The sequence below is a fragment of the Aethalodelphis obliquidens genome, unplaced genomic scaffold (assembly GCF_003676395.1).
Source record: "Aethalodelphis obliquidens isolate GAN/ISIS:26980383/991018 unplaced genomic scaffold, ASM367639v1 scaffold2, whole genome shotgun sequence".
Classification (NCBI taxonomy): Eukaryota; Metazoa; Chordata; class Mammalia; order Artiodactyla; family Delphinidae; genus Aethalodelphis; species Aethalodelphis obliquidens.
In genome coordinates this window covers 47500192-47522386 of record NW_020837946.1, presented here as the reverse complement: position 1 = coordinate 47522386, position 22195 = coordinate 47500192, and the positions used below count along the sequence as shown (strand labels likewise).

The window sequence follows — 22195 nt, the reverse complement described above, 5'->3', positions numbered from 1 at the left end:
ATAATAAAGTCTTGAGTGCTGCCTCTTTATTCTCCACCCAACATTATAGAACTACAGAGTCATTTGGATCTTTCATAGCAAATACTTTGGATACTTTTTCATTAAAAATCTTAGCTCGGTAAGATGAGTAACTCTGTATTACCTGGAGATTCTTCACCACGCCCTCCCAAATTGACAGGGAAAAATACTCTTAGTTGCAGCCAGCCAGCCCAACATCCTGTCAGAATACAAACAAAACACAGCTAACAATACTTTCTGGTCTGACTCTGCCCATCATACACATTCACATTCTTCTCATTCTGATTTAATTCCAGATTTCGTAAGACTTTACTGTGGAATCATTGCATGTATTTTATCATCCACCCTATCTCTCCCTCCCTTTCGTCTATTGATTAGTTCTATTTTTTCTAATGTTAATACAAAAGACAGAAACATTTGTAAAATAGACATGGAAATTCAAGACCAAGAGAATGAAGACAAAGCAAGTATGATAGCAGTGGGTATAAACAGTTTCAACAATTACGCATTACACTTAGATAATGAATATATTTATATTATTGGGATGGAAGATGTAGGAAGTAACAGAGTGATGAAGACAGTAAGTCTGCCTGCTACTTGCATACTGTGGTCAGAAATTTATAGTTTACTTATTGGGCAATACTCTGATGTGTTGGAAGGGGAATGATATGGTCAAATTAGCATACATGATGGATAACTCCAACAGAAATATATAAGAAAAATTGATGGCAAGAAACTAGGAACCAGTTGTAGAAGTCCATTAGTGGCCTGCACAAAGGCTTCATTTTGTGTTAGAGTGAGTAGGCCCAAATCCAAACGATTTTAAATGGGAATTTATTTATGTTCAAAGCATAATGCTAGATATTGGGCATATACCACAAGGAAGAAACCTATGCTACTGTGATTGTGAGCTGTTCTTTTTCAAAGATACCCTGTTGGTGAGAAAGAGAATGGAAATAGGACAAGTTAAAACACCACAAAGCTCACTGTCCTTACCTAGATGATCTATTTTTCTTGAGTAAACACTCTCTGGAATGCTGAAAGCCTTTGGTTAATTTTCAGAGTTCTGAAAACTGAAAAAAATTGACTATGAAAACCATTTACTATAAAATAATGAAAAAATTTGTTAGTTTACCTATTGCTTTTAAGAAAGTAAATTTTCAGAGCTCTTTACTCTGCCATTTTCACTGATGTCAACCTTTATCTGGTTATCACAGTTGTTTTTTAGTGGTCTTCTTTGAAGTTTTCTCAGTTATTTGATTATTTTTATTCTTAGTTCTTTTCTCTTTGTTTGGATATTTCTGCATGCCTTTGAGGAAGAAAGTCTGTTGGAGTCAGGTACAGGTATCAGTTAATACAGTGGACTCCTTGAGTTCCATTTGGTGCCTACAATATAATGTGAAGAGAATGGAAAAATGAATCTGGGAGAGTTAGGTTGCAGAATATCAAAAAGAAAAAAAAAAAAACCTGTGCTTAGGTTGACCTAAGAAAACAGATCCTGACAAAATAAAGGAGGCCAAAAGATAAAAACATGTCACTGACATTACCTTTCAGGCTCCAGGTTCCATATTGCAAAAAGTACTAGTCTGAGTATGGACTGTTGCTACAAAGCCCATGTCTGAGCTGAAACCAGGGAGTTTTCATTTTCTGCCAAGATGTAGGATATAATTCTCTGTCTTGCTGTTTCTCGTAACTGAATTTTAGACTTTAGGAAATTTTTAATTTTATTTATTTTATTTGTTTATTAAAATTTTTTTTTATATTGGAGTATAGTGGATTTACAGTGTTAGTTTCAGGTATACAGCAAAGTAATTCAGTTATACATATACATATATCTATTCTTTTTCAGATTTTTTTCCCATATAGGTTATTATAGAATATTGAGTTGAGTTCCCTGTCCTGTACAGTAGGTCCTGTTAAGTATCTATTTTATATATAGTAGTGTGTATATGTTAATCCCAAACTCTGAATTTATCCCTCCCACCCCATTTCCCCTTTGGTAACCAGAAGTTTGTTTTCAAAGTCTGTGAGTCTGTTTCTGTTCTGTAAATAAGTTCATTTCTATCATTTTTTAGACTCCACATATAAGTGATATCATATGATATTTGTCTGACTTACTTCACTTGGTATGATAATCTCTAGGTTGATCCATGTTGTGGCATCATTTCATTCTTTTTTGTGGCCGAGTAATATCCCATTGTATATATGTACCACATCTTCTTTATCCATTCCTCTGTCAATGGACATCTAGGTTGCTTCTATGTCTTGGATACTGTCAATAGTGCTGCAATGAACATTGGGGTGCATGTATCTTTTTGAAGTATGGTTTTCTCTGGATACATGTTCAGGAGTGGGATTGCTAGATCATATGGTAGTTGTATTCTTAGTTTTTTAAGGAACCTCCATTGTTCTCCATAGTGGTTATACCAGTTTATATTCCCACCAACAGTGTAGGAGGGTTCCCTTTTTTCCACACCCTCTCCAGCATTTATTGTTTGTAGACATTTTTCTTTGGCTGCGCTGCATAGCTTGTGGGATTCTAGTTCCCCAAACAGGGATCAAACCCAGGTGCCCTGCAGTGGAACCGCAAATTCCTAACCACTGGAAAGCCAGGGAATTCCCTGTTTGTAGACTTTTTGATGATGGCCATTCTGACCAGTATAGGTGATACTGGATTGTAGTTTTGATTTGCATTTCTCTAATAATTAGCAAAAACGTTGAACATCTTTTCATGTGCCTCTTGGCCATCTGTATGTCTTCTTTGGAGAAATGTCTGTTTAGATCTTCTGCCCATTTTTTCATCGGGTTATTTGTTTTTTTAATATTGACCTGCATGAGCTGTTTATATATTTTGGAGATTAATCCTTTGTCCGTTGATTCATTTGCAAATAATTTCTCCCATTCTGAGGGCTGTCTTTTCGTGTTGTTTATAGTTTCCTTTGCTTTGCAAAAGCTTTTAAGATGCATTAGGTCCCATTTGTTTATTTTTGTTTTTATTTCCATTACTCTAGGAGGTGAGTCAAAAAAGATCTTGCTGTGATTTATCAAAGAGTATTCTTTCTATGTTTTACTCTAAGAGTTTTATAATGTTCCATCTTACATTTAGGTCTTTAATCCATTTTGAGTTTATTTTTGTGAATGTTGTTAGGGAGTTTTCTAATTTTATTGTTTTACATGTAGCTGTCCAGTTTTACCAGCACCACTTATTGAAGAGACTTTCTTTTCCATGTATATCCTTGCCTCCTTTGTCATAGATTAGGTGACCATAGATACATGGGTTTATCTGTGGGCTTTCTATCCTGTTCCATTGATCTATATTTCTGTTTTTGTGCCAGTACCATTCTGTCTTGATTACTGTAGCTTTGTAGTATTGTCTGAAGTCAGGAAGTCTGATTCCTTCAGCTCCATTTTTTTCCCTCAAGACCGCTTTGGCTATTCGGTGTCTTTTATGTCTCCACACAAATTTTAAGGTTTTTTGTTCTAGTTCTGTAAAAAATGCCATTGGTACTTTGACAGGGATTGCATTGAATCTGTAGATTGCTTTTTGTAGTATAGTCATTTTCACAATATTCTTCTAATCCAAGAGCATGGTATATCTCTCACCATCTGTGTCATCTTTGATTTCTTTCCTCAGTGTCTTATAGTTTTCTGAGTACAGGTCTTTTACCTCCTTAGGTAGGTTTATTCCTAGGTATTTTATTCTTTTTGTTGCAGTGGTGAATGGGATTGCTTCCTTAATTTATTTTTCTGATCTTTTGTTGTTAGTGTATAGGAATGCAAGAGATTTCTGTGCATTAATTTTGTATCCTGAAACTTTACCAAATTCATTGATTAGCTCTAGTAGTTTTCTGGTGGCATCTTTAGGATTATCTATGTATAGTATCATGTCATCTGCAAAGAGTGACAGTTTTACTACTTCTTTTCCAATTTGTATTCCTTTTATTTCTTTTTCTTCTCTGATTGCCATGGCTAGGACTTCCAAAACTATGTTGAATAATAGTGGCGAGAGTGGACATCCTTGTCTTGTTCCTGACCTTAGAGGGAATGCTGTCAGCTTTTCACCATTGAGAATGATGTTTGCTGTGGGTTTGTCATATATGGCCTTTATTATGTTGAGGTAGGTTCCCTCTATGCCCACTATATGGAGAGTTTTTATCATAAATGGGTGTAGAGTTTTTCAGAAGCTTTTTCTGCATCTATTGAGATGATCATATGGTTTTTATTCTTCAGTTTTTAATATGGCGTATTACATTGTTTTGCATGTATTGAAGAATCCTTGCATCCCTGGGATAAATCCAACTTGATCATGGTGTATGATCCTTTTAATGTGTTGTTGGATTCTGTTTGCTAGTATTTTGTTGAATATTTTTGCATCTATATTCATCAGTGATATTGGTCTGTAATTTTCTTTTTTTGTGATATCTTTGTCTGCTTTTCATATCAGGGTGATGGTGGCCTTGTAGAATGAGTTTGGGAATTTTCTTTCCTCTGCAGTTTTCTGGAAGAGTTTGAGAAGGATTTGTTTTAGCTCTTCTCTAAATGTTTTATAGAATTGGCCTGTGAAGCCATCTGGTCCTGGGCTTTTGTTTGTTGGAAGATTTTTAATCACAGTTTCAATTTTATGACTTGTGATTGGTCTGTTCATATTTTCTATTTCTTCCTGGTTCAGTCTTGGAAGGTTATACCTTTCTAAGAGTTTGTCCATTTCTTCCAGGTTGTCCATTTTATTGGCATAGAGTTGCTTGTAGTAGTCTCTTATGATGCTTTCTATTTCTGCAATATCTGTTGTAACTTGTCCTTTTTCATTTCTAATTTTATTGATTTGAGTTCTCTCCCTCTTTTACTTGATGTGTTTGGCTAAAGGTTCACCAATTTTGTTTATCTTCTCAAAGGACCAACTTTTAGTTTTATTGATCTTGCTACTGTTTTCTTTTTCTCTATTTCATTTATTTCTGTTCTGATCTTTATGAATTCTTTCCTTCTATGAACTTTGGGTTTTCTTTGTTCTTTTTTCTCTACTTTCAATAGGTGTAAGGTTAGATTGTTTATTTGAGACTTTTGTTTCTTGAGATAGGATTGTATTGCTATAAACTTCCTTCTCAGAACTGCTTTTGCTGCATTCCATAGGTTTTGGATCATCATGTTTTCATTGTTATTTTCTCTAGGTATTTTTTGATTTCTTCAGTGATCTCTTGGTTATTTAGTAATGTATTGTTTATCCTCCATGTGTTTGTGTTTTTTACATTTTTTTCCCTGTAAAAGATTTCTAATCTCATAGTGTTGTGGTTGGAAAAGGTGCTTGATATGGTTTCAATTTTCTTAAATTTACCGAGGCTTGATTTGTGACCCAAAATGTGATCTATCCTGGAGAATGTTCCGTGTGCACTTGAGCAGAAAGTGTTATCTGCTGGTTTTGGATGGAATGTCCTATAAATATCAATTCAGTCTATCTGGTCTAGTGTGTCATTTAAAGCTTGTGTATCCTTATTAATTCTCTGTCTGGATGATCTGTCCATTGGTGTAAGTGAGGTGTCAAAGTCCCTCACTGTTATTGTGTTACTGTCAATTTCCTCTTTTATAGCTGTTAGCATTTGCTTTATGTACTGAGGTGATCCTATGTTGGGTGCATATATATTTATAATTGTTATATTTTCTTGGATTGATCCCTTAATCATTATGTAGTGTCCTTCCTTGTATCTTGTAACATTCTTTATTTTAAAGTCTATTTTACCTGCTTTCTTTTGATTTACATTTGCATGGAATATCTTTTTCCATCCCCTTATTTTCAGTTTGTATGTGTCCCTAGGTCTGAAGTGGGTCTCTTGTAAACAGCATATATATGGGTCTTGTTTTTGTATCCATTCAGTGAGCCTGTGTCTTTTGTTTGGAGCATTTAATCCATTCACTTTTAAGGTAATTATTGATATGTATGTTCCTATTACCATTTTCTTAATTGTTTTGGGTTTGTTTTTTTAGGTCCTTTCCTTCTCTTATGTTTCCCACTTAGAGAAGTAACTTTAGCATTTATTGTAGAGCTGGTTTGGTGCTGCTGAATTTTCTTAGCTTTTGCTTGTCTGTAAAGCTTTTGATTTCTCTTTCGAATCTGAATGAGATCCTTGCTGGGTAGAGTAATCTTGATTTAGGTTCTTCCCTTTCATCACTTTAAATACTTTAAATATATCATGCCATGCCCTTCTGGCTTGTAGAGTTTCTGCTGAGAAATCAGCTGTTAACCTTATGGGAGTTCCCTTTTATTTTATTTGTCATTTTTCCTTTGTTGCTTTTAATAGTTTTTGTCTTTAATTTTTGTCAGTTTGATCAATATGTTTCTTGATGTGTTTCTCCTTGGGTTTATCCTGCCTGATACTCTCTGCACTTCCTGGACTTGGGTGGCTATTTTCTTTCCGATGTTAGGGAAATTTTCAACTTTAATCTCTTCAAATGTCTTCTCTGGTCCTTTCTCTCTCTCTTCTCCTTCTGGGACCCCTATAATGTGCATTTAATGTTGTCCCAGAGGTCTCTTAGGCTATCTTCATTTCTTTTCATTCTTTTTCCTTTATTCTGTTCTGTGGCAGTGAATTACACCATTCTGTCTTCCAGGTAACTTATCCATTCTTCTGCCTCAGTTATTCTGCTATTCATTCCTTCTAGTATATTTTTCAATTATTGTATTGTTCATCTCTGTTTGTTCTTTAATTCTTCTAGGTGTTTGTTCTTTCATTCTTCTGGGTCTTCATTAAACATTTCTTGCATCTTCTGGATCTTTGCCTCCATTCTTTTTCTGAGGTCCTGGATCATCTTCACTATTGTTATTCTGAATTCTTTTTCTGAAAGGTTGCCTATCTCCACTTCATTTAGTTGTTTTTCTGGGGTTTTATCTTTTTTCTTCATCTAGTACATAGTCCTCTGCCTTTTCATTTTGTCTGTCTTTCTGTGAATGTGGTTTTCGTTCCACAGGCTGCAGGATTGTAGTTCTTCTTCTGCTGTCTGCCCTCTAGTGGATAAGAGGCTTGTGCAAGCTTCCTGATGGGAGGGACTGGTGGTGGGTAGAGCTGGGTGTTGCTCTGTTGGGAAGAGCTCAGTAGAACTTTAATCGGCTTGTCTGCTGATGGGTGGGGCTGGCTTCCCTCCCTGTTGGTTGTATGGCCTAAGGTGACCCAGCTCTGGAGTCTACCTGGCTCTTTGGTGGGGCTCATGGTGGACTCTGGGAGGGCTCACACTAAGGAGTACTTCCCAGAACTTCTGCTGCCAGTGTCCTTGTCCCTGTGGTGAGCCACAGCCACTCCCTCCCCCACCTGTACAGGAGACCCTCCAACACTAGCAGGTTGGTCTGGTTCAGTCTCCTATGGGGTCACTGCTCCTTTACCTGGGTCCTGATATACACACTACTTTGTGTATGCCCTCCAAGAGTGGAGTCTCTGTTTTCCCAAATCCTGTTGAAGTCCTGCAATCAAATCCCACTAGCCTTCAAAGTCTGATTCTCTGGGAATTCCTCCTCCTGTTGCCAGACCCCCAGGTTGGGAAGCCTGCTATGGGGCTCAGAACCTTCACTCCAGTTGGTGGACTTCTGTGGTTTAAGTGTTCTCCAGTTTGTGAGTCACCCACCCAGCGGCTATGGGATTTGATTTTATTGTGATTGTGCAACTCCTACCATCTCATTGCAGCTTCTCCTTTGTTTTTCGATGTGGGGTATCTTTTTTGGTGAGTTCTAGTGTCTTCTTATTGATGATTGTTCAGCAGTTAGTTGTGATTCCGGTGCTCTTGCAAGAGGGAGTTGAGAGCACATCCTTCCACTCCGCCATCTTGAACCAATCTCCAATATCTGTCTCTAGGTATTTTTTGATTTCTTCAGTGATCCCTTGGTCCTTTAGTAACATATTTTTTAGCCTCTACTTGCTTGTGGTTTTTATAATTTTTTTTTCTTGTTTCTAATCTCATAGAGTTATAGTTGGAAAAGATGCTTGATATGGTTTCAATTTTCTTAAATTTAGCAAGGCTCACTTTGTGGCCCCACATATTGCCTATCCTGCAGAATGTTCCATATGCACTTAAGAAGAATGTGTATTCTGCTGCTTTTGGATGGAATGTCCTATAAATATCAATTAAGTCTGTCTGGTTTAATGTGTCATTTAAAGCCTGTGTTTCCTTATTGATTTTCTCTCTGGATGAACTGTCCATTGATGAAAGTGGAGTGTGAAAGTCCCCCACTGTTATTGTGTTACTTATGATTTCTGTTTTCTGAAGTTGGCTATTGCTTTAATTCTGATTTTAAACATCTGAATACTGCCCAGCTAAGAAATTCTACTTCTAAGAATTTATTATAAAAAAATGAGAGATGTGCAGAAATGCATATATAAAGGTGTTCATCGAAACATTTGTGTTAATAAAGATTAGGCAAAAGCATAAATGCCCAATAATAAAGAATTGGTTAAATACTTTGATATAGTCATTTTATGGAAAGTGCTTTGGTTATTAAATATGGCTGTATTTTTATCTCTCTATATACCTGTATTTTCTCATTTTTATCTACCACAAATATTTTGTAGTTATATAACTTAATTGAAAAGTTTTAAAATCTGCCCAGCTCAATGCTTTGTCCAAAATTATGTTCCTTACTTGTTTTTATTATGCTTTTTTTCCAATTTGACTTTATAACTGAATAGCCAAAGTTCAGTATATGTAGACTCTAAGTTTTAATTTTTCAACTTTAGCCTTTACATCTTCTGGTTTTATGTAGTTTAGCTTAACTTCAACACCTGACACTGAGCTGCTATAGAACAGCACACAAGCCAATGGAAAGCTGTCATTTTCATTTTGAACACTGTCTGTCTCCTGCAAGCTCATATCTGAGGCCTGTACATTCTAATTAAGTATCAAGAAGGACAAGCACAACCATAAACTCAAATAACTAGGAAATATTTGAAGATGAAATCAGTTGAAACATTCCTTTTTTCATCTAGACCTGACTGCATCCTAACTCAGAGTAGGAATTTTGGCATGATTTTGCCAGGGTTGCAGCCTGTTGGCCTAAAAGCCAGAATGAATAGTATCTTTAGTATTTATAGCTCAAAAATTGTCTCTTTGAAAGGAAGACAAAGAGGTGCCTGATTACATCATAGCTATGTGTGCCTGTGTATGCACCTGTGTGCCCACAAGTGTGTTTGCATGTGTGTCTGAGAGAGGAGGGATGGGGGAGGGGACTGAATGGAGGAGAGGGAGAGGAGAGAGTGAGAAACTGAGTGGGATTGTGTAAAGGGTTTCTGTTATCTTTCGCACTCGGTTAATTTGCCCTTTTAAAGTTCTTATAGACTCCAATCGTTCTTCCTAGTAGATGTTCTACTTTTAATTAATTGATTAGTTGTTCAATGTCTGACTCTCTTTCTAGCAGGTAAGAGACATGAGGGCAGGAACCATGTCTCCCCCCACTCCCCTCTCTCTTTCCCTAGTTCCTACCATGGTGCTTTTTGCATATGTAGTGAGGATTTAATAAATATTAGTTGAATAAATGCATGTATGGGTCTTAAAAAACCATATATAAATATATATATATATATATATATTTTTTTTTTTTTTTTACCTTGTCTAACAGCTTCTGTGGCTGGTGTAGCTCCCCCACCCCCAACTGCTCCTTAAAGCCATCTTTATAGCAGGAGAGGACCATTTCCTCAAACTGAAGGAGGTGCTTGTTGGCTACTTCTGCAGCGGGAGGGTTGGCCCACCCTCCATCCGATGTGAGCTTCAAAGGTGGGACCCACTCTTCAGCCCTGTTTTACGGCAGTTAGGATCGGTGTTTGCACCTCCCTTCCTAGCTGCCCCTATGCTCTAGATAGTTCTGTGACAAAAACCAAGCATGCGTTTCACAGTCTGCAGTAACACAGGGCTGTAGCCTTTTTAGGATATCTCATTTGGATGCCAGTGTGACTGTGGGAACTCCAGCTCTCTCATAGACAAAGTACACATCCATCTTTAATTTGTGCTACATGCTAGGCTTTGCCTCATGAAAGCTTGGCGAAGGCAGGCATTTTTGTCTGTGTTGTTCACTGCTCTGTCTTCATCCTTAAGGACAGGGCTTGAATGCCCACTCTGGGCACTCAGTAACTGTTTGTGGAATGAGCGAATGAATGATGAAATATCCTTATAGCTGGTGAATGTCATCTTGTGTTTGATGTGGCATTTTGGCTATAGTTCACTCAGTTAAGAACTTGAAATGTGTACTATTTATGAAGAGGGCAATCTTTTTCTCACCCCCCTATCCCCATTACATTTCTGATACTCTGCTGCATGATCCTTCTAAACTGGATGCCATTTCTCCCATTTTCCTTTACAGAACAGACCAAACCATTAATGTTGGCAATCATGTGCTATTGAGTATGTTGTTACCAAATTTCCAAATCTTTTTCTGATCAACCCACAGAATTTACAAATATAACAAATTCACTTTTTTTATTGGTAAAATGCTATACTTTCAAATCAATGTTTTCTGTAAGAATACTGATTTTTGCTGTGTGATTCAGAAATCAGAGGACAAATGGTGATAATATATGCTAAAATTAAAATTAGTCCACCTCCTTTTATATACAAGAACCTTGTCACTTCCCAGTTTGCTTTGTCTCTCAGGAAGCTCAGAGCTAAGAGTTATGCCCACCTATTCTTACCCTCAATTTTCTGACACAGGGATTTCATCTCTATTTCTGTTCATTACTTTATTCTTTTAAACATAAAAAAATATATATGATATCATGCTTTGTCAAAAGTAACCTCAAATTCTTTTTGGTATTTGAAAAATTATAGTTAATGAGAAGAAAAATATTTAACTATTACAGGTGCTTTTCAAAGCCTGCCTTCCTTGATGCCATCAATGCCTGCCTCTCACTCACTAGATATCAATGCTTTTCATGAGCTGGATTTCTCTATCGTCACTGGCACTGGGAAATAAGCATGTTATGCTGGAACATTAGTGTGCAGCAGAAAGAGCCCTTGGTTTAGAGTCAGAACTGGGTTCTTGTTACAACTCCACGTACTACTGGAGTGATCTTGGACAAGTCACTTAACCTCAGTTTCTCTTCTAAACATTGAGTATAAAGTCACGTGTTATACCAGCTACCTTGGGTTCTCATGATGTAAATGAGATAAGACGTGCCCATGTGTTTTGTAAATATTACAGTTGCCTACACGTCTGTGTCCCCACAAGTCTGTACACTCCTTAAGATCAGGGACTACATCTTGTTCATATTTGTGTCCCTGGGGCTTGGCTTGTTGAACTGAAGACACAGAGGGCGCTGAATGTGGGTGATACTAATTTACTTATTGTTTTCTTTCAGAAAAGTTCCACTGGAGTCTGTTCATTAATAAGCCTTCATTGGTCAGCAGATCTTAATTGAGTACCTTCTACATGCTTTCTACTACCCCTAGGTTATTTATTTATTTAATCTTTTTTTTAATTGGAGTATAATTGCTTGACAGTGTGCTAGTTCCTGCTGTACAATGAAGTGAATCAGCTGTATGTATACATATATCCACTCCCTCGTGGACCTCCCTCCCACCCACCACCCCTCCCACCTATCTAGGTCATCACAGAGCATTGAGCTGAGCTCCCTGTGCTCTACAGCAGGTTCCCACTAGCTATCTATTTTACACATGGTAGTATATTTATGTCAATCCTAATCTCCCAATTCATCCCATCCTCCCCTTCCCGCCATGTCCACACCTGCTTTCTCTATGTCTTCATCTCTGTCCCTGCGCTGCAAATAGGTTTCATCTGTACCATTTTTCTCAATTCCACATAATGCATTAATATGCAATATTTGTTCTTCTCTTTCTGACTTCACTCTGTATGACACATTCTAGGTTCATCCAAATTTCTACAAATGACCCAATTTTGTTCCTTTCTATTGTTGAGTAATATACCATTGTATATATGTACTACATTTTCTTTATCCATTCATCTATCAATAGACATTTAGGTTGTTTCCATGTCCTGGCTATTGTAAATCATGCTGCTATGAACATTGGGGTACATGTCTCATTTTGAATTATGGTTTTCTCAGGGTTTATGCCCAGTAGTGGGATTGCTGGGTCATATGGTAGTTCTATTTGTAGTTTTTTAAGGAACCTCCATACTGTTCTCCATAGTGGCTGTATCAGTTTACATTCCCACCAACAGTGCAAGAGGGTACCCTTTTCTTCACACCCTCTCCAGCATTTGTTGTAGATTTTTTGATGATGTCCATTCTGGCTGGTGTGAGGTAATACCTCATTATAGTTTTGATTTGCATTTCTCTAATAATTGTGTTGTTGAGCAGCTTTCCATGTGCCTCCAGGCCATCTGTATGTCTTCTTTGGAGAAATGTCTATTTAGATCTTCTGCCCATTTTTGGATTTGGTTGTTTGGTTTTTTTTTGATATTGAGCTGCTTGAGCTGTTTGTATATTTTGGAGATTAATCCTTTGTTAGTTGTTTCATTTGTAAATATTTGCTCAGAATATTTCCCATTCTGAGGGTTGTCTTTTCATCCTGTTTATGGTTTCCTTTGCTGTGAAAAAGCTTTTAGGTTTAATTGGTCCCATTTGTTCATTTTTGTTTTTATTTCCATTACTCTAGGAAGTGGGTCAAAAAAGATCTTGCTGTGACTTATGTCAGTGTTTTTCCTATGTTTTCATCTAAGAGTTTTATAGTGTCCGGCCTTACATTTAGTTCTTTAATCCATTTTCAGTTTATTTTTGTGTATGGTGTTAGGTAGAGTTTGAATTTGATTCTTTTACATGTAGCTGTCCAGTTTTCCCAGCATCACTTATGGAACATACTGTCTGTCTTCCATTGTATGTTCCTGCCTCCTTTGTCATAGATTAGGTGACCACAGGTGCATGGGTTTATCTCTGGGCTGTCTATCCTGTTCCATTGATCTATATTTCTATTATTGTGCCTGTACCGTACTGTTTTGATTACTGTACTTTGTAGTATAGTCTGAAATCAGGCAGCCTGATTCCTCCAGCTCTGCATTTCCTTCTCAAGATTGCTTTGCCTATTACGGGTCTTTTGTGTTTCCATACAAATTGTAAAAGTTTTTGTTCTAGTTCTGTGAAAGATGCCACGGGCAATTTGATAGGTCTTGCACTGACTCTGTAGATTGCCCTGGGTATGATAGTCATTTCCACAATACTGATTCTTCCAATCCAGGAACATGGTATATCTCTCCATCTGTTTGTGTCGTCTTTGATTCCTTTCATCAGTGTTTTATAGTTTTCTGAGTACAGGTTTTTTGCCTCCTTACTTAGGTTTATTTCCTTAGCTTCTCTTTCTGATCTTTCATTGTTAGTGTATAGGAGGTACAAGAGATTTCTGTGCATTAATTTTGTATCATGCAACTTTACCAAATTCATTGATTAGCTCTAGTAGTAGCATCTTTTCTGGTAGCATCTTTAGGATTCTCTATATATAATATGTCACCTATAAAGAGTGACACTTTTACATTGTCTTTTCCAATTTGAATTCCTATTATTTTTCTTCTCTGAGTGCCACAGGTAGGACTTCCAAAACTATGTTGAATAATAGTGGCGAGAGTGGACATCCTTGTCTTGTTCCTGATCTTAGATGAAATGCCTTCAGTTTTTCACCATTGGGAATGATGTTTTCTGTGGCTTTGTCATATATGACCTTTATTATTTTGAGGTAGTTTCCCTGTATGCCCACTTGATGGAGAGTTTTTATCATAAATGGGTGTTGAATTTTGTCAAAACCTTTTTCTGCATCTATTGAGATGATCATATGGTTTTTATTCTTCAATTTGTTAAAATGGTGTATCACATTGATTGTTTTGCGTATTTTGAAGAATCCTTGCATCCCTGGGATAAATCCAACTTGATCATGGTGTAGGATCCTTTTAATGTGCTGTTGGATTCTGTTTGCTAGTACTCTGTTGAGGATTTTTTCATTCTATGTTCATCAGTAATATTGGTCTGTAATTTTCTTTGTGATATTTTTGTCGGGTTTTGGGTGACAGTGGCCTCATAGAATGAGTTTGGGAGTGTTCCTCCCTCTGCAATTTTTTGGAAGAGTTTGAGAAGAATTGGTGTTAGCTCTACTCTAAATGTTTGATAGAATTGGCCTGTGAAGCCATCTGGTCCTGGATTTTGTTTGGTGGAAGATTTTAAATCACAGTTTCAATTTTGTTAATTGTGATTGGTCTGTTTATATTTTCTAATTCTTCCTGGTTCAGTCTTGGAAAGTTGTACCTTTCCAAGAATTTGTCCATTTCTTGCAGGTTGTCCATTTTATTGGCATATAGTTGCTTGTAGCAGTCTCTTATGATCCTTTGTATTTCTGCAGTGGAAGTTGTAATTTCTCCTTTTTCATTCCTAATTTTATTGAGTCCTCCCTTTTTTTCTTGATGAGTCTGGCTATAGGTTTATCAATTTTATCTTCTCAAAGAACCAACTTCTAGTTTTGATCTTTGCTATTATCTTAATTTCTATTTCATTTATTTCTGCTCTGATTTTTATGATCTCTTTCCTTTTACTGACTTTCAGTTGTCTTTGTTCTTCATTCTCTAGTTGCTTTAGGTGTAAGGTTAGATTGCTTATTTGAGATTGTTCTTGTTTCTCAAGGTGAGATTGAATTGCTGTCAACTTCCTTCTCAGAACTGCTTTTGCTGCATCCCATAGGTTTTGGGTTGTTGTGTTTTCATTGTCATTTGTTTCTATGTATTTTTTCTTTCCTCTTTGATTTCCTCAGTGATCTCTTGGTTGTTTAGTAGTGTACTATTTAGCCTCCATGTGTTTGTATTTTTTACAGTTTTTTTCCTTTAATTGATTTCTAATCTCATAGTATTGTGTTCAGAAAAGACACTTGATACAATTTCAATTTTCTTCAATTTTCCGAAGCTTCATTTGTGACCCAAGATGTGATCTGTCCTGGAGAATGTTCCATGTGCACTTGAGAAGAAAGTGTATTCTGTCCCTTTTGTGTGGAATGTCCTATAAATAGCAAGTCTATCTGGTCTGTTGTGTCATTTAAAGCTTGTGTTTCCTTATTTTCTGTCTGGCTGATCTGCCCATTGGTTTCAGTGGGAAACCAAAGTCCCCCACTATTATTGTGTTACTGTCAATTTCCCCTATTACAGCTCTTAGCATTTGCCTTGTGTATTGAGGTGCTCCTATGTTGGGTGCATAAATATTTGATTGTTACATCTTCTTCTTGGATTGAACCACTTGATCATTATGTAGTGTCCTTCCTTATCTCTTGTAACAGTCTTTAAAGTCTATTTTTTCTGACATGAGTATTGCTCCTCCAGCTTTCTTTGATTTCCAGTTGCATGGAATGGCTTTTTCCATCCCCTCACTTTCAGTCTGTATGTGTCCCTAGGTCTGAAGTGGGTCTCTTGTAGACAGCATAGATATGGGTCTTGTTTTTTTATCATTTCAGCCAGGCTGTGTCTTTTGGTTGGAGCATTTAATCCATTTACATTCAAGGTAATTATCAATACATATGTTCCTATTACCATTTTCTTAATTGTTTTGGGTTTGTTTCTGTAGGTCTTTTTCTTCTCTTGTGTTTCCCGCCTAGAGAAGTTCCTTTAGCATTTGTTGTAAAGCTGTTTTGGTGGTGCTGAATTTTCTTGTCTTTTGCTTGTCTGTAAAGTTTTTGATTTCTCTATTGAATCTGAATGAGGTCCTTGTTGAGTAGAGTAATCTTGGTTGTAGGTTTTTCCCTTTCATCACTTTAAGTATTTCCTGCCGCTCCCTTCTGGCTGGCAGAGTTTCTGCTGAAAAATCAGCTGATAACTTTATGGGGATTCCCTTGTATGTTATTTGTTGCTTTTCCCTTGCTGCTTTTAATGTTTTTTCTTTGAATTTAATTTTTGTTAGTTTGATTAATATGTGTCTTGGTGTGTATCTCCTTGTATTTATTCTGTATGGGACTCTCTGTGCTTCCTGGACTTGGGTGCCTATTTCCCATGTTAGGGAAGTTTTTGACTATAATCTCTTCAAATATTTTCTCAGACCCTTTCTCTTTCTCTTCTTCTTCTGGAACCCCTATAATTCAAATGTTGGTGCATTTAATGTTGTCCTAGAGGTTTCTGAGACTGTCCTCATTTCTTCTCATTCTTTTTTCTTTATTCTGCTCCTCAGCAGTGATTTCCACCATTCTATTTTCTAGCTAACTTATTTGTTCTTCTGTTACTGATTCCTTCTAGTGTATTTTTTACTTCAGTTATTATGTTGTTCATCATTGTTTGTTTTTTCTTTAGTTCTTCTACATCCTTGTTAAACATTTTTTGTATTTTCTCAATCCGTACCTCCATTCTATTTCTGAGATTTTGGATCATCTTTACTGTCATTACTCTGAAATATTTTTCAGGTAGCTTGCCTATTTCCTCTTCATTTATTTGGTCTTGTAGTTTTTTACCTTGCTCCTTCATCAGTAACATATTTTTTTGTCATCTCATTTTTTTTGATGGGTGGGGTTATGTTCTTCTCTTACTGGTTGTTTGGCCTGAGGCATCCAGCACTGGAGTTTGCAGGCAGTTGGGTAGAGCTGGGTCTTGGTGCCAAGATGAGGACCTCCCAGAGATCTCACAGCAATTAATATTCCTTGGGGTCTGAGGTTCTCTGTTAGTCCAGTGGTTTGGACTCAGTGCTCCCACCACAGGAGCTAAGGTCTGACCCCTGGCCTGGGAAACCAAGATCCTGCAAGCTGCATGGCACAGCCAAAAAAAAAAAAAAAAATTGGCAACAAACAAAAAGGAGAACAACAACAAAGAATAAAAAATAAAATTAGAATAAAAAATACATTAGAAAAAATAAAAATATAAATGAAACAACAACAAGGCAAAACCAAACCACAACAGCAACCAAAAATAAAAAAGGGCCAGAAAAGACCTCGATGGGGGGTCGGGGATTAGGTCAGGGGAACAGGGCATAGGCTCAGGACTGGCATGCCGGAAAAGGCCTTGGGGGATTGAGGGACAGGGCCTAGGCTCAGCACAGCCAGGGGGCGAAGGTTTAGGCTTGGGACCCCAGGGTCCGGAGCCAATGGGGAAAATGCTGGCCGTGTTCCCTTCTGATCCCCCAAAAGTCTCTCCCCATCCCTGCTGATCCCCTCTCCATGTGTGGGCCCCTCTGAGCGTGGGAACTGCCCCCATACCCCAGCCTCTCAGGGGCACGTGTCCTGTCTTGCCTCTACTTGCTATTTTCTTAATTTGGGGAGGTTTGTTTATGTAGGGTTTTTTTCTTCTCTTCCTCTTCTCTTCTCTTGTGATTTGATGACTATCTTTAGTGTTGGATTCCTTTTTCTTTTTTGTGTATGTATCTATTGTAGATACAGTTACCATGAGGTTTTGATAAAGAAGTCTATATATATGCAAGGTTAAGTTGCTGGTCTCAATTTCAAATGCATTTCCAATATATCATGCATTTATACTCTCCTCTTCTCACGATTGATGGTTTTGATATCATATTTGTGTGTGGATGATTTCCTACCTTTATTGTTATGTTTGCCTTTACTGGTGAGCTTTTCCATTCATACTTTTCTTGTTTTTAGCTGTGGCCTTTTCTTTTCCTCCTAGAGAAGCTCCTTCAGCATTTGGCATAAAGCTGGTTTGGTGGTGCGGAATTCTTTTAACTTTTGCTTGTCTGTAAAGCTTTTGATTTCTCTGTCAAATCTGAATGAAAGCCTTGCTGGTTTGAGTATTCTTGGTTGTACATTTTTCCCTTTCTTCACTTTACATATATCATACCACTCCCTTCTGGCCTGAATGTCTATGTTTGTAGTCTCCATTCCGCATGCTGCAGGATTGTAGTTCTTGCTTCTGGTGTCTGCCCCCTGGTGGGTTAGGTCGGTTCAGGGGCTCATGCAGGCTTCTTGGCAGGAGGGACTGGTACCTGCCCACTTTGGGTGGAACTGGGTCATGTCCCTCTGGTGGACAGGCCTGTGTCAAGGGGCTCAGGACGACTTTAGCCAGCCTGTCTGTTGATGGGTGGGGCTGTGTTCCCATCCTGTTGGTTTTCTGGCCTGAGGCATCCCAGCACTTGAGCCTGCAGGCTAATGGGTGGGGCCAGGTCTCAGTGCCAAAACGGTGACCTTTGGGAGAGCTCATGCTGAGGAATTTTCCCAGGGGCCTCTGCCACCAGTGTTCTTGCCCCCCAGTGGGCCACAGCTGACCCCCAGTAGACACTCCAAGACCCACAGATAGGTCTGGCCCAGGTTCAGAGTCACTGCTTTGCCCTGGGTCCCTGTGCACATGAAACCTTGTGTGCACCCTCCAAGAGTGGAGTCTCTGTTTCCCCCAGTCCGATGGAGCTCCTGCACTCAAGACCTGCTAGCCTTCAAACCAAATGCTCTAGGGGCTCCTCCTCTTGGTGCCAAACCCCCAGGCTGGGGAACCTGATGTGTGACTCAGAACTCTCAGTCCTGTGGGAGAACCTCTGTGATATAATTAAGTTTCCAGTTTGTGGGTTGCCAACCTGGTGGGTATAGGATTTGATTATATTATGAAAGCACCCCTTCTACCATCTTTTTGTGGCTTCTTCTTTGTCTTTGGATGTAGAATATCTTTTTTGATAGGTTCCAGTCTTTTCTGTCGATGGTTCTTCAGCCATTAGTTGTGTTTTTGGTGTTTTCATGAGAGAAGGTGAGCTCAAATCCTTCTACTCGGCCATCTTGCCACCCTTCTGAGGGAACCCATTTAACTGTATACATGTTCTTCTGAGATCTTGGGAGAACACAGTTGATGAGTAAGCTATCACTGATTTCAGTCCAAGTTTGTTTCCTCTGCGTGTGGTCTTCTTCACAGGTCAGTGATGCTCACTGCTATTGGAGCAGGATCCCAGCTCTCATCACTGCACAACACAAACTCAGTGTCTAATTTTATAATGTAAAGTACAGGCCTAGAAAAAGTAAAAAAGGTATATCAATTATCTCTTAAGAAAGCAGGAAGAAGGTAAGCAAAGGACCTATGTTGAAATTTTTGAAAATAAATATCTGAAATATACAAAAATAAATCAGAACTAAAGTCTTAGATCTTGTTTCATTAACTGTATGTTATTCTATATTTTTCATTGAGTTCTTTAATTTTTACAATTCAGAAAACTATGTTGTTTATTTCATTAGTATCATGATAAAAAATCTAATTAGAACACATGATAGAATATTGTCATACATAGAAAAGGGCTACATCTAAATTAGTATTTAATATGGCTAGAAATTTATGATTTTAACCCGTAGTTATTAAATAGTCACCACTTAATTCCTTACTACTGTTTGATGAGAGTGTGGGTAGGACTATGGGATTTGAAAGGGTAAGTAAGAATTATCCGGAAGCTCTTGTCAGATTGTCTTGCTACCTCATGTGTCTTTTAGCAAACAGAAAGGACTAGCTCACTGTCTCCCTCCAAGTCTGTGGCCTTCCCCAGAGAACCTCAAAGCAGGAATGGTTAACATGGGTCAGAATTGGAATTTTCAAATAGACATATTTTTTATGCAGCAGCCACAATTCTACTCCTCTGAGTAATAAATCATGTGGGCCAAAATCAAAGAAGGAAGAGAAATAGGTGGTGGGGGTGGACAATAAAAAAGTTTATTCTTTTGAATTTCTTTTAAAAATCTCTTAAAGAGAAAAAACTGATTTACTGATTAGAAGTTTTGGAAAAAGTTACATAAATTCGTGACCCTAAATAATAACTAAATCAGCAACCTTTCTTGACTTTACAGACAACAGAATCTCCTACAAAACTGCTTGCAAGAAAAAGTATGTATCATAAAACTCATTGATAAAGCAGCATATTAACGATACTCTTGTATGTGTCATAATAGGAAAAAAACTCTATGAATCAAACAATGAGTAATCATTTATTGATATTAGTGTCCCTCTTTGCCCTTTTTTTCTTCTTTAATGTTTACTTTAAGTTAATTCTTAGATTTCACAGTAGTCTAAAGTTCTCATCAAAATATAATTTTGCCTCTTCAGGAAGATGTCTCATGGGGATGAGCAAGAAGTCAGGGAAGGGTCATTAAGGGACCTAGCCATCAAATAATCATAAACCCAGTCTGTCATGGGAAGCCATTAACAAAATCACTTCACAGACTTGGCTGATGAGTTGAGATGCCTGGGTTTGTCTCTAGCCAGTTTGGTGGGAAGCACCCAGTCACATAGAAAGGACCTGGTCACCTATGAGCTGAGACTTGGATAAGAGGGTATTTTTATAAGGCCTAATTCTGGATCCAGTCAGACCAGTTAGGAAAGAGAGAGGTTTGAAAACAACATATATTCTGACATACTTTTTCACATGGACTCAATTCATAGAACATGTAGCAAAATGAAAACTTTGATTCAGGAGAATGTTTCTCAGTTTAATATAATGGAAAGCAACTGCAAACTAGGTTCTATTTATCGTATTTTACTACATAGAAAATTTTAGGAATATCTTTCATATATCAAGGATGGAAACTTTTTCTCATACCTAGCCTAAGAGTAATAATGTAGGGCTACTGTTTATTATCTCTGGTACTAAGAAAAATAATATATGTTGAATGTCTTAGTTTATATGTCATAGTAGATTAGAACAGTTGCTTTGTTCTTAAAATATTAGATTTTTGGATGTGATTATATAAGTATTATATGACATATATGCTATTGCCCAAAATATGTTTTTCAGACCACTAGCCATTGTCTGTATAATAAATGCAAAAATGTATTAGGAGATTCAGGGATTAGAGCAGAATAAAATAGCTTTCCTTGGGGTGCCCGTAAACAGTCTTTAATGTGTCAGGAGAGAGTATGCTACATAGGTGTTAACTTATTTTTCAATGTTGGTCTGAAATGGGAATAATTCTAACTAACTTAAGGCAATATTTTGGGTGTGAACAGCTCCATTACAGGAATCCTATTCTTTATCCTCCTGCCTACAAGCCAGCCTTCCAGGCTTTGCTGCCAATTACTTGTACTTATTGCTTTTTGTTTTAAGAGTAATAACAATTTAAAACATACTATTAGTTTATTATAGGCAAGAGGATGTTTTGTGAGTCCAAAATATATTTTCAGGGGCTTCCCTGGTGGCCCAGTGGTTGAGAATCTGCCTGCCAATGCAGGGGACGCAGGTTTGAGCCCTGGCCAGGGAAGATCCCCCATGCCATGGAGCAACTAAACTACTAAGCCTGCGCTCTAGAGCCTGTGAGCCACAACTACTGAGCCCACACGCCACAACTACTGAAGCCCATGCACCTAGAGCCCATGCTCTGCAACAAGAGAAGCCACTGCAATGAGAAGCCTGTGTACCCCAACGAAGAGTAGCCCCCGCTTGCTGCAGCTAGAGAAAGCCCGCACACAGCAATGAAGACCCAATGCAGCCAAAAATAAATGAATAAAAAAAATATTTTTTTCAGTACATAATTTGAGGTATATAGAAACAGATAGATTTTGTTTCTACTGTTGGTCCAGTTTAAATGTAGGACAGCACCACTGACCACTAAGGAAACTGTCATTCAAATCTGGTCCCTGAGTTGTTATTTCCAGCTCAAAATGAGGGATTCTCCAACACCTATTCTTGCTTAGCCCTCCTGACTGACTCTTTGAGACTCAGTTCTAGATTGCCCTTGTTTTCAATCTAAATTCATTTGTTCCCTCAGTGCATCACCTTTTCTCAGCCTTCTTAACAGTTTCCACTGATAACTTTTTTGTTGGATACAAAGCCACTCAATCTCTGTAAAGCATGAACTTTTTTGTTGCCTATCAAATGATTCTTAGCAATTAGCTGTAGTCATTTCCATATATACACATCACAGGCTCACCCCTGCAGCAGGGAAGGGGAGGAGAGATGGCTTCTTGTCCATCCTTACATCTTAGCTAGACAGATGCCTCTGAAGGCACCCAAATGTTTTGACTGCATCTGTTTGAGAAATGCTTTGTTAGAAATAATCTGGTTCATTTTAAAGTAATTTTGCTGGGTTGTAGACACCATATTTCTTCTTGCCGAAATACTTGCCAGTAATGTGCCTGGATAGCTAGTTAGTGATCTTTTTTTTTTTTTTACCAGAAATTCATTTATCCTAGCAATAAAGGTTGGGGGGGAGAAAAAGCTTCTGAGGGAATGGGAGTCAATTGGAAACTTATACAAAAAGTATTTTACTGTAGCACAGAATAAACCAACTTGAAATTAATTTGAAATTCCAAATAGGTTTTCTT

At 37.7% G+C, this 22195-nt stretch overlaps 1 protein-coding gene across 1 annotated transcript in view; it reads left to right on the top strand.

Moving 5' to 3' along the window:
- FSIP2 (fibrous sheath interacting protein 2) overlaps positions 1-22195 on the top strand; it is a 124320-nt gene that overhangs the window by 61016 nt on the left and 41109 nt on the right. Inside the window, exon 13 of the mRNA XM_027078064.1 lies at positions 19726-19762. Within this exon, the coding sequence (XP_026933865.1) occupies positions 19726-19762 (37 nt within the window). The remainder of the gene's footprint in view (positions 1-19725; positions 19763-22195) is intronic.